Source organism: Eschrichtius robustus, chromosome 11, assembly GCF_028021215.1.
Source record: "Eschrichtius robustus isolate mEscRob2 chromosome 11, mEscRob2.pri, whole genome shotgun sequence".
Lineage (NCBI taxonomy): Eukaryota > Metazoa > Chordata > Mammalia > Artiodactyla > Eschrichtiidae > Eschrichtius > Eschrichtius robustus.
Window position 1 is genome coordinate 94,253,945 of NC_090834.1, and position 16,456 is coordinate 94,270,400.

The 16,456-nt window shown below is 38.2% G+C and overlaps 1 protein-coding gene across 1 annotated transcript in view; it reads right to left on the reverse strand.

Annotated features, from left to right (window-relative positions):
- Window positions 1-2,095: 2,095 nt before the first annotated feature.
- Window positions 2,096-16,456, reverse strand: part of LRRC4C (leucine rich repeat containing 4C) — a 35,077-nt gene continuing 20,716 nt past the window's right edge. The window contains exon 2 of the mRNA XM_068555494.1: window positions 2,096-4,060. Coding sequence (XP_068411595.1) covers window positions 2,096-4,018 — 1,923 coding nt within the window. The 5' untranslated portion in view covers window positions 4,019-4,060. The remainder of the gene's footprint in view (window positions 4,061-16,456) is intronic.

Here is a 16,456-nt window from a genome sequence, read left to right on the forward strand (position 1 = left end):
TGGTTTCTAAACTGATCTACAGCTTAGAAATATATTAAGTACATTCAATACTGAATAGCTTGACAAATGACAGCCAGCATGGGTTTTCCCTTTTCTTGAGTCTTCTCCACAGTAAAAGCAAATGCGAACTGTGTTCCTAACAAAGGGAGGTAGGAAATGAGGGAGAAAAAACCCCTAAAGAATGGTGATCAAAAAATAGAGGCAAGATCCTTGTGTGGTCTCATTCATTTGCTATCTCTTCCTCCCAGTTCTCTGACCTATTTTGCTAGTAATGATTGGTTTTTCACACCTGGAGATCACAAAACCCTGCTGTGAGGTCCAGCCTGCGGAGTTATGTGTGAGTATGCAAGCTGCTCATTCATCAGGAGCTGAAGTTTTCCCTAGCTTAGTCAACTCTTGTCTCACCAATGAGGTGGCAGTTTTCAAGGGCCAGTAATAAGAGATGTATATTTTCACTATGCTTCACATAGATAAAGACAGAAGTCAGATACATACTATATTAAAATATCAGAAGAGTGCTGAGGTGCCAGTAACCAGAAAGTTCCTTTTTAACTTGGAAGCTAGTGTATGTTTCCTACCAAAAAATTCCTCCAGTTCCTTGAAGTACCTTTAGTGAATTACCAGTGTATTAGCATTGCTACCTCTTGGTAAGCATCCATCTGTCACAACAAATCCATACACTTCTTTACAGCCCTACAGCCCTGCATTTGGAAGAAGAGAGTCAGCTCTTCCAGAAGGATGGAAGAAACCATGAGGAGGTTTTGGTAATAACAGTAACCTGATATTTTGAAACTCTAGGGTCCTGATTTTCAGCCTTCCACCTAACTGTAAAATTAAAGCTAGCCCCCAGTAATAAACTGATATTTCTTTAATCATATTATGTAGATTGTGAGTGATTCAAAATCAGAAACCAGGTCTTGTTAATAGTGTGTCCACACACTAACATCACTGTTTAACACACAGTAGGTCTTTAATAATTATTGTTGAATTGAACTGAGTTTGCTGACACTCAGCACCAAAAATGATTTTTCAACTTGGATAATTTAGTGTACCTTTGCATTCTGTGGTTGCACTTCATTTAGCCAGCAGAATTTTATTCAGGAGACAGAGAATAAATTATACTGAAACTTTCTTTCAAGTGGAGTTGAATTTACTTCACAAAATCATCATTTTTTAATCTGAGCATTCTACAAAGGGTGACCCTAATGAGAAGGAAAAAACACCACAGCATCCTTGAATATAGATCAGAAACTCAAGTCATCCAATGAAACAGGACCCTGTAGAGATTGGTGCTGTGATTGGAGATTACTATAATATTATCTTTCTTAGAAAGTAGGAAATCTAATTACCTTCAAGTTTCTCACATTTGAGCCATACTACAAATGAGTTGTGTCCAGGTACAGAAAAACCAACAATATTTTATTTATAATCTTATTTTTAGCTTTTGAACTACAAATTCAGGTTCTAGATTTGTTTAAAAGATCATGGGTTTTGTAGATGCTCATATGTAAATTAATCTGTTGTTTGCTTACTTTTTGTTTTCCATTGAATGGTCCTCCTCATAAATACAGAACAGGTCATTACATGAAAAATATAAGAGCTTGCATTTTTTCCTTGTTCTCTCTTAAAAATCTATTTCTAATATTGCATTCCCCATTGGACTACTTCATAAGGGCATGAGAGGGGGAAAAGAAAAGACAGAGGAAAAAAAAGAAAGACAAAATAGACTGGCTCTCACCACTAGAATTCACCATAAAAATCTCAAAGTGTAACAGAATTCTTACAAAATTTCCTAGACCAGTTCTTTAGGGAATTGAGATCTCCTATGAAAAATATGGCGATTGGGAAAGGCAGGGACAAGATGTGGGAAAATAGTAAATAAGTGCAGCAAAAACAGGTTCTGAGGAATACACATAATTTTGTCTGCTTTAGATCACAATAGAATTTTTAATAAATAAATTTCTTTTCTTTTTTGTTTTTTTTTTGTAAAGACACTTTTTTGAAACAGTAGATTTAGCCCAGTCATTTGTGTCATTTTTAATAAACTGTCTTTTTTTTTTTTTTTGATTGTTTGTTTTTCATAACTGTAAATGTTTTAGATTTGAGTCTCTTGGACATTGTCTTTAGAGTTCATTCGGATCAATAACGGTTCATGCACTGAACTGTGTATTGAATTTATTGTGTTAACTGTTGTTGTGTGGTTGAAGGGAGATTTGTAGGAGTTGTAGTGGTTTAGGTGCTCATGCTCAATAGCAGGCATGGGCAGGTGGCTTTCCATGGGTGTGTCTCCTGTAATCTCATCATCCACATTAATGATTTCAACAGTCCTCGTTGGGGCATGATGGTTTTGCCGATGGTGCTGCTTCCTCATCTTGTAGAAGATGACCAGCATCACTGCAGCCATGAGCGTGATGGCCACAAAACAGCCAATGATGATTTTGGTAGTCTTCATGACTTCATCGATTCCTGGGATCCCACTGTTTATATCAGTCACGGGGATGGTGAATGTTTTTTCTGTTGACCTTGTGCTCTGTGGCGTGAGAGAGGTGGTCACGTTGGTGGTCTCCCAGTCAATCACCGGAGTGGGACCCACATTGTTATCTGTGGTCCTTGCCTCATCCTGAGAAGGTTCCATAGTCTCTACTGTGACGGTTGAAAAGTACGAGAAGGGAGTAGTGTTTGCTGCAGTAACATTCAGGGTGGCCGAAGCAGTGGTATTTCCAACAGAATTACTCACCATACACGTGTACATGCCTGTATCTTGCACGGTTACATTCGTGAAGTTTAACGTGCCATCGCTGAGCACGGCTATCCGCACTTTGTACGCCCCATGTGTCATGACTGTTCCGTTTGGAGTAATCCAAGATACAGAAGTCAGGGACGTGGAGGCCCGACATTTCAGCTCAGCTGCCATGCCTTCAGTGACATTGAGGTCTGCTGGGGGCTCCACAATGACAGGAGCATAGCATGTGAAATAATTCTGGTCAAGCTCCCCAATGTACCTCCCTTTCAGATTGGGAGGGGTGTTACACCGGGCACAGCAAGCTGTGTTGGAGGGGGCCATGTCTTTTATCCACCAGCTGAGCCACAGTATGTCACAGTTACAGTTCCAGGGGTTGTGATGTAAGTGTATCCGTTCTAGATGATGCAAGGGTGTGAAGAGGTCATGAGGCAGTAATGTTAGATTGTTGTGTGCCAGGTTGATCTCCACCAGTGACTGAAGGTTATCAAAGGCATTCCGTTCAATCACTTGAATCTGGGACTGTATCATCCACAGTTTTTGAAGGTGCATCAACCCCTGGAAAGAGCCAGGCCTGATGGCAGACAGATGATTCCCAGAAAGATCCAGCTCATCTAGTTTTATGAGCGGCGTGAGGTTAGGGATTTCTCGGAGGTTGCACATGGCAAGGTTCAAATACCTCAAGTTGGACAGACCTTCAAAGGCACCTTCTGAGATATACGAAAGCCTTTTTAATTCCCCTAAGTCTAGCCGGCGCAAAGAAGGGATTCTGTTAAAAGCATAAGAAGGGATGCTTTCGATGGGGTTGTTTCGCAACCAGAGCTCCTTCAGTTTAGACAAATATACAAAAGCTCCATTTGGGATGGTCGTAAGACGATTGTCAAAGAGTTCCAGGGTGTTGAGGTTTGCCAGACCATTGAAGGCCCCAATTTCAATTGTTCTGATATGATTCCTACTCAACTGTAGGATTTCCAGGTGCCTCAAGTGCTTGAAGCTGTTCACTTTGATGATCTGGATTTGGTTCTCATGGAGGTTCAGCAGCCGGGTGTTGGTGGAGATGCCATCTGGAACCTCACGTAGGTTTTTCCGCACGCAAATCACCTTGCTGAACTGGTTGCTGCAGGAGCAGACGGAAGGGCAGGTTTGAGCCCGCACCAGACCAGCCACCACAAGAAGCTGAAGAGCCAGCAGCACCACAAGCAGGGGGTCAAATAAGGCCCTGTTCAACCTAGGACCTATCATTATCTGCTGTGGATGTAAGGTCATCTTGTTCAACATTCATAATTTATCTGGTGTTGGTCCTTCTGGAGTTCAAATAATCTGTAATACAATGAGAGCAAAAAAGAGTATTAGATCTCCTCCAGATGTCTTTCTGGAGTCACTGTATGTAGTGTCATTTATTAAGCGATGTGGCTTATGTTTATAGAGAAGTGTCTCTGTACTTTGAGTTAGCAGCCATCCACAGCCAATATTCCATCAGATGTGCAATCACAGAGAAATGGAAGAATGAGGTAGAGGGCCTTACTGTAGTGTTTATCAACCAAGTCTGACCTGAATGCATGAGGACCTAGGAAATGTACCCCACAATTAGGCTCAATGTCCAGACCAGATTGGAAAAGTTCAGAAAATAAAATTGGGGTGGGGGCTATACCAATAAACTAAAAATTCCCTTGCAAAACTATTAATAGCTGGCATTTTATTGAGGATTAGTCTGTGCCAGGCACCACAGGCTATGGACTTCACAAACAATCCTATCCAAGAATGGCTACATAACTTGCAGGGCTCAAGGCAAAATGAAAACGTGGGATGTCTTGTTAAAAATTATTAAGAATTTCAAATCAGTTACAGTAGAGCATGAAGCCAAGCATGGGCCCCTCTGAGTATGGGGCCCTTTGAAATTGCACAGGCTGCATGCCCTGATCCTTTCTTATCCTTACAGTACTCCTCTGAGGAAGGAACTGTTATAGACTCCATTTTCACGATGAAGAAATTTAATAGTAGGGGAAGTAACATGCATGCAGTCACATGGTTAGTAAGTACAGAACCAGGACTTAGACCGTCAGCTCATCGGTCCAGGAGAATATGATCTCAAAAGCTCCATGAAAAAGTTTCTGCAAGAATGATGGCAAAAGCAAAATATTTTTCACAATTAATTTTGTTAAAATACCTTTCCTTTGGGGGTGACCTGAGCTGTAAACACTGGCAACTTATCATATGGTACCTGTGAAAATACACTGAAATAATGACATGCACAAATATACATAAATTTCTAGAGATGTTCATATACAAAATCTCATGACAACAGAGCCAACTGCTACCTATAGGTAGATATACCACAAATTAAATCACACCCCATGAAACATAATGTTTATGCACAGAAAAAAATCTTAGTATAACTGTATTATATATGTATTATGTCCCTACTCTTACTGATTTTAAGTAGATTTCTGGGAAGGAAATAAAACAACTCACTTTCCGCAACTCTTCTGGCACAAAGAGGAATTCCAAAGCTTGTGTTACCCAGTATAAACCCCACTCAACTGGCTTATCATGGATTGGGCACCTGTGTAATGACTTCTCCCAAATTTCTCATCTCAATAAACAGTGCCTCTTCTGTGAATCTCCTGGGAAGAAAACAAAGTGTGGAGGCTCACCATATCCAATTCAAAAAGGCACTAAGACAATAATTTAGTATTTATTATGTGTCACCTTGGGCAGGTTACTTACCCTCTCCATGGCTCAATCTTACTTGCAAAATGGGAATGACATAATTACATAACCCTTAGTGTTATTGTCAGAGTAAAATTAGTTAATGTTCATAAGGGCTTAGAATAATGCCTTCCATGTGGAAAGAACTCAATAATATTAGATATTATTATTATTACTACTACTGTTTTGTTGTTTCCCTTAGCCAGACATTTTGCTAAGTACTGAGCATACAAGGGTGAAGAATATAATCCTCATCCTTGAGGGAATTATAATTCAGAAGGTAAGACAGATAGGCAAACAGATGAAACAAAATAATGTATGTTCATTGCTCTGAGACCAAGCCACATTGGTAGGAGGGCGCTGAAGTCAGAGTAACTCAATCTGTGCTGGTAAATCAGGGGATTTTCAAAGAGGAGGGTCATCTGATCTAGATTTTGTAAAAGAAATTGATAAAGAAAAGAAAGAAGAGCAGAGGGGCCAGACTGAGCTAAGACAAGGAAACATGAAGGATGCTAGTACAACCAAGGAACCATAAAAATTCCTCTGCGGTGGGAGAATGGAAAGCCTGGGGAAGAGAATGGGAAAGACGCTGGGATGAGATCGGGTCCAGACTGAAGAGTTGGTTATGCCAAGCTTAAGAGTCCCCGTTTTATCCTACAGGCGACATATTCTGTTTATACAAAGAAATGCTATCATCAGCTTTGTTTTTAAGAATGATGATGTTAGATGAACAGGGAGACAGAAAAGTTTTGGAAGAAACCAGCAGCAAGGAGAAAAATTAGGAAGATCCTCCAACTGCTCCAAGTGAGCCTTAGAGAAAAGTCAATGCCAGAGACAAGTGGAGGTTTTTGGTCATCTCTTCCACGCCTACCATTCAAGGTCTTGAGGAGAGAAGGGCTGTCTGTCTCCTCTTTAGGAGTATAACCCTTCTACCAGTGGTGAGCTTCTCAATGTTAATTAGCATTTGTAAAAATAACTACATCTTCATAGAGTACACAAGACAGAGAAGAGGCCCTTTTCCTATAAAAAGAGATTCTTCACTCAGTAAAGGTATCTGCCATTAGCAGCCCTTAAATATACACCCACATTCACAGAACTGCAGAAAAGGACCTGAATCTCAAGAAGGTGAGGTTTAAAGTCATCGATGCTTTCTGGCTTCAGAGGCTTGTTTTGGTCTCCTTCCCTATGGCAGCAAAGAAATTTGACCACTAGGTGCTGAGTTGTTACTCTTTCTTCCAGCCTTCTGTGGCAAACTGACTTGCTGCCTTTCTCCGGGCTCTTCCAGCTCTAGGTTGACTTTTCACACCATTCAGTACTATGATCATTTGTCCCTGGGTCTGTTTCCTGCACTAGCTTGTGAGCTCCCTGAGGACAGAGGCCATGTCTCATGGTCTCTTCTTAGCCTCCTGACAACACAGTACCTGGCATAGTGATGTGTACCAATGTATTAATCACGCCTTTTATTTTCTGTATTTTCTGATGTTTTGATATGGGGCTTTGCTTATCCTGGAGAGACTACCGCTCCAAGGGCTAGCTAATTCCTAGAGATAGTAAAGGACGGGCCCACAGGCATGCCTTTCATATTCAAATCAACCATGAAGTCAGTACCCCAACAATTTCCTTTATCAGTTTTTACAGGTCTCTTTACACTTGAGCCACTACCCCTCTGCCCTCTTCATCCCAGGGCTAGATACCAGGCAACTGGGATAGCTCCTGTGTTCCAGAACCCACTGAAATTATTCACACCACAACAATGTGGCTGGCAGGCTTCTCATCCTGAGTTAGATTAGGAGTTATCTTTCATTGTAAATTTAAACACAACCTTAAAAACACTTGAAGATTTCCATTTTAAGTAGAATGTTATTTAAATTGCCAGTGATCATGACCACTGAAAATTTTTCATTCATGTGATTCAGTATTTTCATTGCATATGTTCCCCTTTCCCCAAAACACACTTCTGAAGGTAAGTGGGAATTTTTTTAAAAAAAGAAAGAAAGAAAAAAGAACAGCACATAAAATCTCTAATATATTAATTGATAGACGCTTTTAGGATTGGGGTCATAGGGCCCTACTCCTCCATCCCTCCTCCCACCTCCCACCCCATGACTCTCTCTAGAATCCTAGGGTCTCTGGCAACAGAGGTGAAAATAACTGGTTGACTGGAAATAGCACAAAAGTGAAAAAGATAAGTCCTTATTCTGCCATTTGCTACCTTTATCCCTTTAAAATATGAAATAACAAAGGCAGCCATGTCCGGTGGTCAGAGAAAAGGCTCATGAAGACACTGAATTTATATGCCTGCTTGAACCCCCATGACCCTACAACTGGGAGAGTTACTTCACCTGTCTATAGCTTACTTTCCACATCTGTAAAAGGGAAACAACAGAGTTACTTACTCAAAAGGCTTTTGTTAGCACTGTCACATAATACAGATAAAATTACTGGCTCATAATAAGTAATAAATATTTATTACATTTTAAAATAAAAAGTGATGGGAGCTTCTTCCTCTTATATAAGATAGGAATAACACTAATACTTATTATTCAAAGCTGTGGTAAGGATGAACTGGAATGACCAGAAACGTACTATCAGTAAATTATCAGAAACATACTATCAGTAAAACATACCGAAATATGATACATTGCTCTTAATTGTAGAGTATAGGCGTCTCCCGGTTTTCAATCCCCGGGTTATTTTATTTTCTATTTCTTGCTTACTTCAAGGTCTTTTTTGCTATTGCAATTAATGAGATTGCCTGTAAATCAGTCATAAGTAACAATTTATGAATTATAGTTGGTTCAAAGCTAATTTATAACGTGCAGCAAATAAAGCTTGGTACATGCGCTGAATCGAGTAAACTACTATCAACAAAAGGTTTTCTATTTTAAAATCTAAATTATGTTACTTTCCATCAAAAGCCAGGTTTCAACATCTCTTTCAGAAGATGTTTTTATCACATCAAAAGGAAATCAATTTAAAGGTACACACTTCCATTACGATGTCATCTCATAGCATTTATTTACAAATGGATCTGTGTGGGTTTTGAATTAAACTATAATACTTTTAGCCTTGTCCCAGAGGATATCCTGACTTTTGGTCAACAGACCTTTCTTCTTTCCTTACCCATGCTTCAGTGCACTGAAAGACACAGGAGGAACTGCAGGAGGGAGAGTAGCTAATGGGGATGCTTTGTTTAGCACAGTATCATTGCTAAGTCAGCATAGACTGTTGTCTAGACAATGGAACTAGTTTGCAAGCGAGGTGGGAGAAAGATACATTTAGTTAACCACAATCAGCCCTTCCATCTCAACAGACCACATACTCACAATCATATGTATCTGCAACAAACCTCCCTAAACATTGAGAAGCAAAACCCCACATTTAGATAGGAGACTGAGACCTCCACACCATACCTCACTATCAACATCAACTTGACTTAGCTCTGCCATGGTCTCTATCAGCATCTCTATCCTCTTCTGAAATTCTCCTGCCAAAGCAGTTTCATTGTCCTTAGAGAAACTTGCCCAAAGATCGATCAACTCTTTCATGGAAAGCATTAACAGAAGTCTGTGCTCTAGGATTTTTTGAATCTTTTGCTTCACCTCGGTGTTTTCTCCACTCCTGGATTGTTGTATCATAATTCTTACCTGATCCTCATCAAGTTCCCACATTGAACAATTCTCCTAAAAATCAAACTTCCAGTTCTCAATAAATTCTGGCTTAATCTTCACCATTCCATCCATAGACTCTCCTGGACCTCTGTGGGGTGGTGCTTCCCCTTAGTAAGCCAAAAACTCAGCTCTGTCTTACTAACAGTTTGTGTTGGTGACATTTTCAGAATCAACTTTTTCAACAGAACTAAAGATGAGTTATTCACTTAAAATATGCTTGAACTCCAATCTTTCTGTCTGTCTGTCTCTCTCTCTCTGAATTTGTTGCCAACCCAACATCCTACTCCCATACTCTTTCCCTAGAAAATTTTGCTTAGGAATATTCACTTTCATCCTAAAAAAAAAAAAAAAAAAAAATCACAAAACTATATTATCTGCTTTGGGAGAGGCTGGCCCAAACTTGATGAGTTAATAGAATTTGGTTTAAGCTAGGACTAGGCAAACTTTTTCTGTAAAGGGCCAGATAGTAAATAGTTGAGGCTTTATAGGCCATATGGTCTCCAGTAGCAACTACTCTACTCTGCCATTGTAGCTTGAAAGTAGTTCTAGACAAAGGTAAATGAATGTGCATGGCTATGTTCCAGTTAAACTATTTATGGGCACTGAAATTTGAATTGTATATAATTTTCATATGTCTCAAAATTATCTTAAAATTTTTTTTCAACTATTTAAAAATTCCGAAACACTCTCAGCTCACAAGGCATTCAAAAACAGATGGTGGACTAACCTTTGGACTATAGTTTGCTGAGTTCTTGTCTAAATAAACATTGGTTGTACCATTCGTATTGCCAGAGACTGATCAGGTCTGGACATGTGACACAATTCGGCCAATGAGATGCGAGGAGAGGTCAGCTGAGGGGGTTCTGGGATTTTTTTTTTTTTTCTCCCACTAATATGAAGAAAGACAAGGGGAAGGAGTAGTTCTTTGTTCTGTTTCTGGGAATTGTTGTGGGTATAAGATACGGAGAGTTGCTGCAGCCATCTTGTGGCCAAGAGAGGAGGCAGCCTGAGGACAAAGCTGATGTACTAAGGAAGGAAAACATGGAAAGAGGGGAAGAATTTGCGTTTCTGATATTGTGACAAGCAGCTAAATAAATGAATCCTGTAGCAGTTTTTCCTCTGTGTTTTGTTATTATGTGCAATAATCAATTCCTTACAGTATAAACAGTTCATTATTTTCGTGGTTACTTACAGCCAGACCTACCTGATGCTTTCATAGTCATTCTCCTCTCTCTCTCTATTTCTCGCTATCTCCCGCTTCCCCAAACCAAGAGCAAAGAAAAGGCAAATAAGACAGAAAAATTCTGATTTCTTATACCATTATATACCTGAGACCTACCAAAGAGAACAAAGTAAGATGAGGCAAAATGATTTGCTTATAAGAAAGGGGGCGAGGCTCATCCCCACCTTGCTAAGAAGGCTTTCCATTGTAATCATGTCTCTGGATAGCTCTTTAAATTTTAAAGAGTGCTAGAATACACAGGAAAAGGAAAAGCAACAAATTAAATAACATCATTATCAAAGATAGCTCACCTCCCAAATCAAATTTATTTTACAACTATTTCCTAATATAGTTCATTATTTTTTCCCACTCGAAAACCAGTTTTGCAAATCTGTTGAGCTTTCTTCCCCTCATGCAGGAATATATGGTTCCACACATTTACAGAGAAAGAAAATTTTTGTAAATACGCCCAGGGCTGACCCTCAAGGCAAATGTAATGGAAGTGATACAAGGTTTAAATGGCTGTAACCTGGGTACTGAACCCGTCAAGTCAACAGGAGGCTCTTTGGCTATATACACTGACCTTGCAATGTTTCTAGAAAAAGTTGGGATTTTTAAAAATTGATTTTTAAGGAAAGAAAAACCACCTGGATCTGCATTTTCACTTTTCTAGAAGACTTACCTAACTTATAGTAAAGGAATACATGTGTTTAGTGTTTAGAAGTTGACAAGATTACAATATCATTAGATAAGAAAAAGCAGTGAGTGGAGAGAACTATGTATTAATGTAAGAAAAAACCATAACAACCCATGTGGCTAACATGTTGCTACATTCTGGAGAGTATAAGAAGGGATAGAAAAGAGCTAAGGTGACCATGCCTTCTAGAACTTTACAAACTTAATGGAGCTGTAATACAAATGCATAGATACCTATCAAGAATAGAAAGTGTACATATGTGTATCTAGGTACTAATGTAAATCAGTGTATTTGATATTTAAATGTCATAAAACATTTAAATGTCATAGATAATCAGAAAAAGTTTTAAGAAGAGGGTTTGGGATTTTATGTAGGTCCTTAAAGGGATATAACCTTGCATTGAGGCAGGTGGTAGAGGAAGGCATAGATGACTTGTAAAAGAAGAGGAGTAGGAGCATGAAATAAAAGAAAAATGACTTAATGGAAGCAGAAGACTTATACAGCAGAATTTAAATAGTTAAGTTGGCCCAACTGAGGGGCACTGAATGCCTGGTAGGAGAGTTTGGATTTGCTTCAATAAAGAAACTTAGGAAGACACTCCAGGCTCTTAAGCAGGAAGGGCATTGGTGAGAGCATTATTTTAGGAAGTCTCCATCCTTGTGCATAAAAGAAATTGGAAAGAGGAGTGGTTGATGGTAAAGTCAGATGACTTCAATAATCGACATCTTTAGCATTACTTTAGAACAGAATGGAACTGATCTTCAATCTGATTATCTGACTACTCAGACATGTATAGCTTCAAATTAATCATCCCTAGTTGAAATCCTGTAGAGCATGAAATGCCAGTGAAGGCAAAATTAGCTTCTGTATGTAGTCTCATTAAAAAATACCGGTTTACACAGAGGGAGCAGGGTATCACTTTTGAAACTCTGACGCACAAGTAAGGAAAGATGCATTTTTGATCTCTAATGCTGCCCATGTCCACGTTGTAAATTATGCAAAAAGGACTATGAAACACACATTCAGTTTTGGTTTCTTGAGGACATACTGTACTTTCCAACTTGAAACAATGTTGAAGCATAGAAAGACACCCAATCTATATCAGCAAAACCTAGTGGAACAAAAACCAGATTTAGAGTAAAATGAGGTGAGTTAGAGGGTTGGCCAAGTATTCTTTGGCATAACCATTCTTTGGTAAATTAGCTTTCTCTGAACTGCACCTTCCTAAGTGGGAGTGATGATAACATTAATAGACATTGAGAGGATTATATGAATTAAACGGTGTACCATATACTGAAAGAAAATTCCCAAACCTGCCCTGCACCTTCGTAAATGCCATTACCACATATCCAATTGCTCAAGGCAAAAATGTAAGGATCTTCCTTGACTTTTCTTTTATTTACATTCAGCACAACCCTATTCATTAAAATACTGACTTTACTATTAAAATATAAGTGTCTATCTACGTTTCCTCATTGTCCCTTTCTAGCCAAATCATCTTCATTTCTAACTTGGACCACTGAAACACCCTCTTACCAGTTTCTTTACTTTTGCAATTGCTTTACCACAATTAATTCTTCATACAGCATGTAGAATGAAGTTTACAAATATAAATATGTTCATGTCATTCTTCAGCTGAAAATGCTCCTATTGACTTCATACCCTTTTAGAGCAAATTGTAAACTGTTTTGGCCTCCAACATATGATTATCTGATAGTTGCCTAATCTCTCTTATCTTTCAACTTCTCTTCATTTTGCCTTCTGTCTTCAACCATATTGAATTTTCTTTGTTCTTCAAATGCTCCAAGCCTTTTCCTTTCTCATGACCTTTGCACTAAGGTTCCCTCTGCCTGCAACACGTGTCCTTTGGTTTTTGCATGGTTGATATTCCTTGTCATTCAAGACTCCCTTTAAATTTTACTTTCTCAGAAAATTCTTTCTTGATCACCCAGCCTAAAGCAGACCCTCCATCACCATCAATCAGATTACCATTTTAACTGTCATCAGAGTACTTCTAATTTAATACTTTACTCATATATTTCAATGTTTATTTTCTTACTGCCTGTCTCACCTGAGTGGAATGTTAAGTTCCTTGGAGGAGAGTCTTATCTACTCTAGTGATATTCTTCCAGAAAAATACTCATCAAACATTTGTTAAATGCATGAATGAATGCATGAGTGTTCAAGCAGATGGAAGCAGTTTGTAGATAATTAAGGCTATACGCTCACTGAGGATCTAAATAATGTCATATTTACTAATTGATCCTTAGCATCTAGTAGAGTCCAACTCACATAATAGAAATTTCATTAATTTCTGGAATGATCCTTGTCCAGTTTTTAGTTATTTTCATAGAAGTCTTCCTACAGAGAAAAGGTGGAGAGAACAAAGCAATATATAGTTCATTTCATTGTCTTCTTGCTCTCTTTGTTTATTTTTATTTTTAAAATTTTCTTTATTTTTTTGGAAGGAAAATCCTTCCTTATTTCTTTCTCTTTATCTGTTCTTGTCAATAGCAGCCCTGTTTTAAGTTTGGCCAGACAATGCCCTCTGCTGTATGTGCCTAAGATAACACGATTGCCTTGAAAATTAAAAATAGATGATGCATTAAGTTGTTTCCATGATTTGCTTCACGTGATACCCACATGTAATGCAGAACTAAGGAGGCTTGACTCAGCTTTCGGGTCCCTCCATTAGGTCAGACCACTTAGAGCAGAGAACAAGAATTCTTATAGACAGAAAGTCAAATCATCCTCAGATCTTCTTTAAAATGGAAGAGTCCCTTGATCATCACATTTCTGCTTCTAGAACACATTTGAACCATTAATTAGAAAATCCTTGGGTGAAAAAGGTCTAATTCTTCCGTCACAATCGAAAAGGACAGCATGGATCAGGCAAGGTATTGGGGTAGGCGGTGGCAGCTCCAACTTTGTCTTAGCAACAGAAAGTCAAATCTACTTTATGTTAGGAAAGCAGACCTAGAAATATAGCTAAAGACTTGGCAAGGCTAAAAATAAAATCAATTTGTTTTTTCCCTGCTTGTTTAGCCTCACATGATGCAGGAGAGATAAGCATACCTAGTACGTAGTTTTGGCTGTTTATGAATCCTTTTGATCATGTTCACTTTCTGAGCTTGATTATTTATAAAGAAATGAAATATAGATGACTACTTGTTTCTGGAATTAAAGGGTGGGATTTGAGGTGTTCAGGGCTATGTTTGCATTTTTATGATAGTTGCTTGCTGTGTTGCTTTAGTGAAATGCATAGCCAAGGAAAAAAGCTTAAAACCTCAAGTGCCATATACTTCTTGATATTTCACTCTTCAGGAAATGAAATCAGACAGTACCAATGATCAGAAACGTGCCTGTTTGTAACAATACCTGCATTCTCTTTTGCACTAACATTTTTAAGGCTGGAGCCCTCCCAATGCATGAAAACTTCACTTCTCTCCCTTTACTTTTTGTTCTTTCTTTTTTCTTGGATTCAAGGTCCACCAAATGATTAATATATGCATTTCCTTATCTCCAAAATTGGTGTTTTCTTTTTATACTATTCCTGAGGGAGATCTGCAAAGTAACACTTTGCACACTTTGTGTAACAACACACAGGGACCTAGACAATAACTGTCTAAGAAAACATAACCCTACAATGGTTTCCCAGTGCTTACAGAATAAAGCCTAAATCTCTTGCATCCTCTACCCACTAGATGCCAGTAACACCCCCAATTGTGACAATCTACAGTGTCTCCAGATATTGCCAATGTCCCCTGGGAGGCAAATTTGCCCTCTTGAAAACTACTGCCTTAGTGCGACATGTAAGACACTCCCCGATGCTGAGCCATACTGCTTTCCCAGTCTTATCTCCCACTGTTCTCCATAGTACAGTCTAGGCTGCAGTCTGTTTCTGATTCTAAAAATATACTCCCTACTTTTCCTCTTCAAAGCCTTACTCCTGTTTTTCCCATGCCCTGGGATGTCCTACCCTGATTTTTCTTTCAAAATTGTACCCAAATTCAAAACAATTTTACAATGACCATTTCTACTAGATTTTCTTTGGTTTTACTGGCCAGTATTAATTCATCCTTCCCCTAAGGATCTGTAGTGTCAAGATTACAGCATTTATCAAATCTGTGTTTGAATGCAAATGTTTGGGAACGCATTCAATCTAGTTAATCATAAGCTTCTTAAAGACAGGAACTGGATGATGTCTAGGTACTCAGTAAATATTTGCTGAGTTGCAGTACTGAAAAGTAGTTCACATTTCAATTCATAGTCAGGAGTCAGGTTGATTAGCTAAGTTTATCACGGTCTAGTGATAAGACCCATATGTAAACCAAAAAAATAAAAATAGTACACAATTTAGTATATATGGTAAAGAGGGGTCTCAACAATAACTTCTTGCCCTCCCAACCCCCCAAAAAACTTATAAATAAATTAACATTGAGAAGAAGTAGATTATCAAAAATCCGCATGAAAATGGGTGATTGAAAACAATAGATTAGGGTAAAAATCTATCCTTACCAGCAATAAAGTGTATCCTAAATATGACATTAGAGTACCTGGCACATGGCATATACTAAATATCTGTGTATTAAATGAGAGGGAGAGAGAGAGAAAAAGAGAGAAAGAAGGAAGGAGAGAGGAAAGAAGAAGGAAGGAAGGAAGGAAGGAAGAATAAATGGGCTCAAGAAAAGGTTGGTTGGTATAGATTACCAACTACTTACATAACTAAGTGAACTCTAATGGAATATAGAGACTTTTTAAAAATCAAAGATTCAAATGTGTATAGTACTTGTCTGTAAAACTGCCTATAGGTTGGATAATTTGATTTATATACTCTATTATTGTGAGGATACATGAGTTAATACATAAAGAAGGATTTAGAACAGTGCCTGGTACACAGTCAATACTGTATGAATGCTTGTTGCTGTTTTTCTTGTTATTTGTCAAGTCCTGGTGACAGTTGAAATCCAATTGTGGAGAATGATTGATGCATCAGACTATTATAATCTGATGTTAAAGCAATTTGAATCATACAATCACATTTTCTTAGTTTGATTTCTTACCAGCCACCTTATTTAATTATAATTTGCTTTTCCATGAAAATTCATAGTTCAATCCCTGGGTTCCTAAGACATTCATGAATGGATTTCAAACGACTTGTAAATCTTTTGAAATCATATGCACATTTTCGTATAAATGTGATTGTGTATTTTTATAAGAAGATTATTCACTGGTTTTGTCATCACATATTCAAAGAGATTTATGATACCAAAAAAGTTTAAATTCCACACAAAAAGATTTGACAGACTAAAGTATTTGAAGGATTTGTTATAGTTCTAGCTGTAGTTTAGCAAATTGGCATTCTGTTCTATATTCTATATTTTGTATGTGTTTAGTAAGTGTGACTACACCCTTCT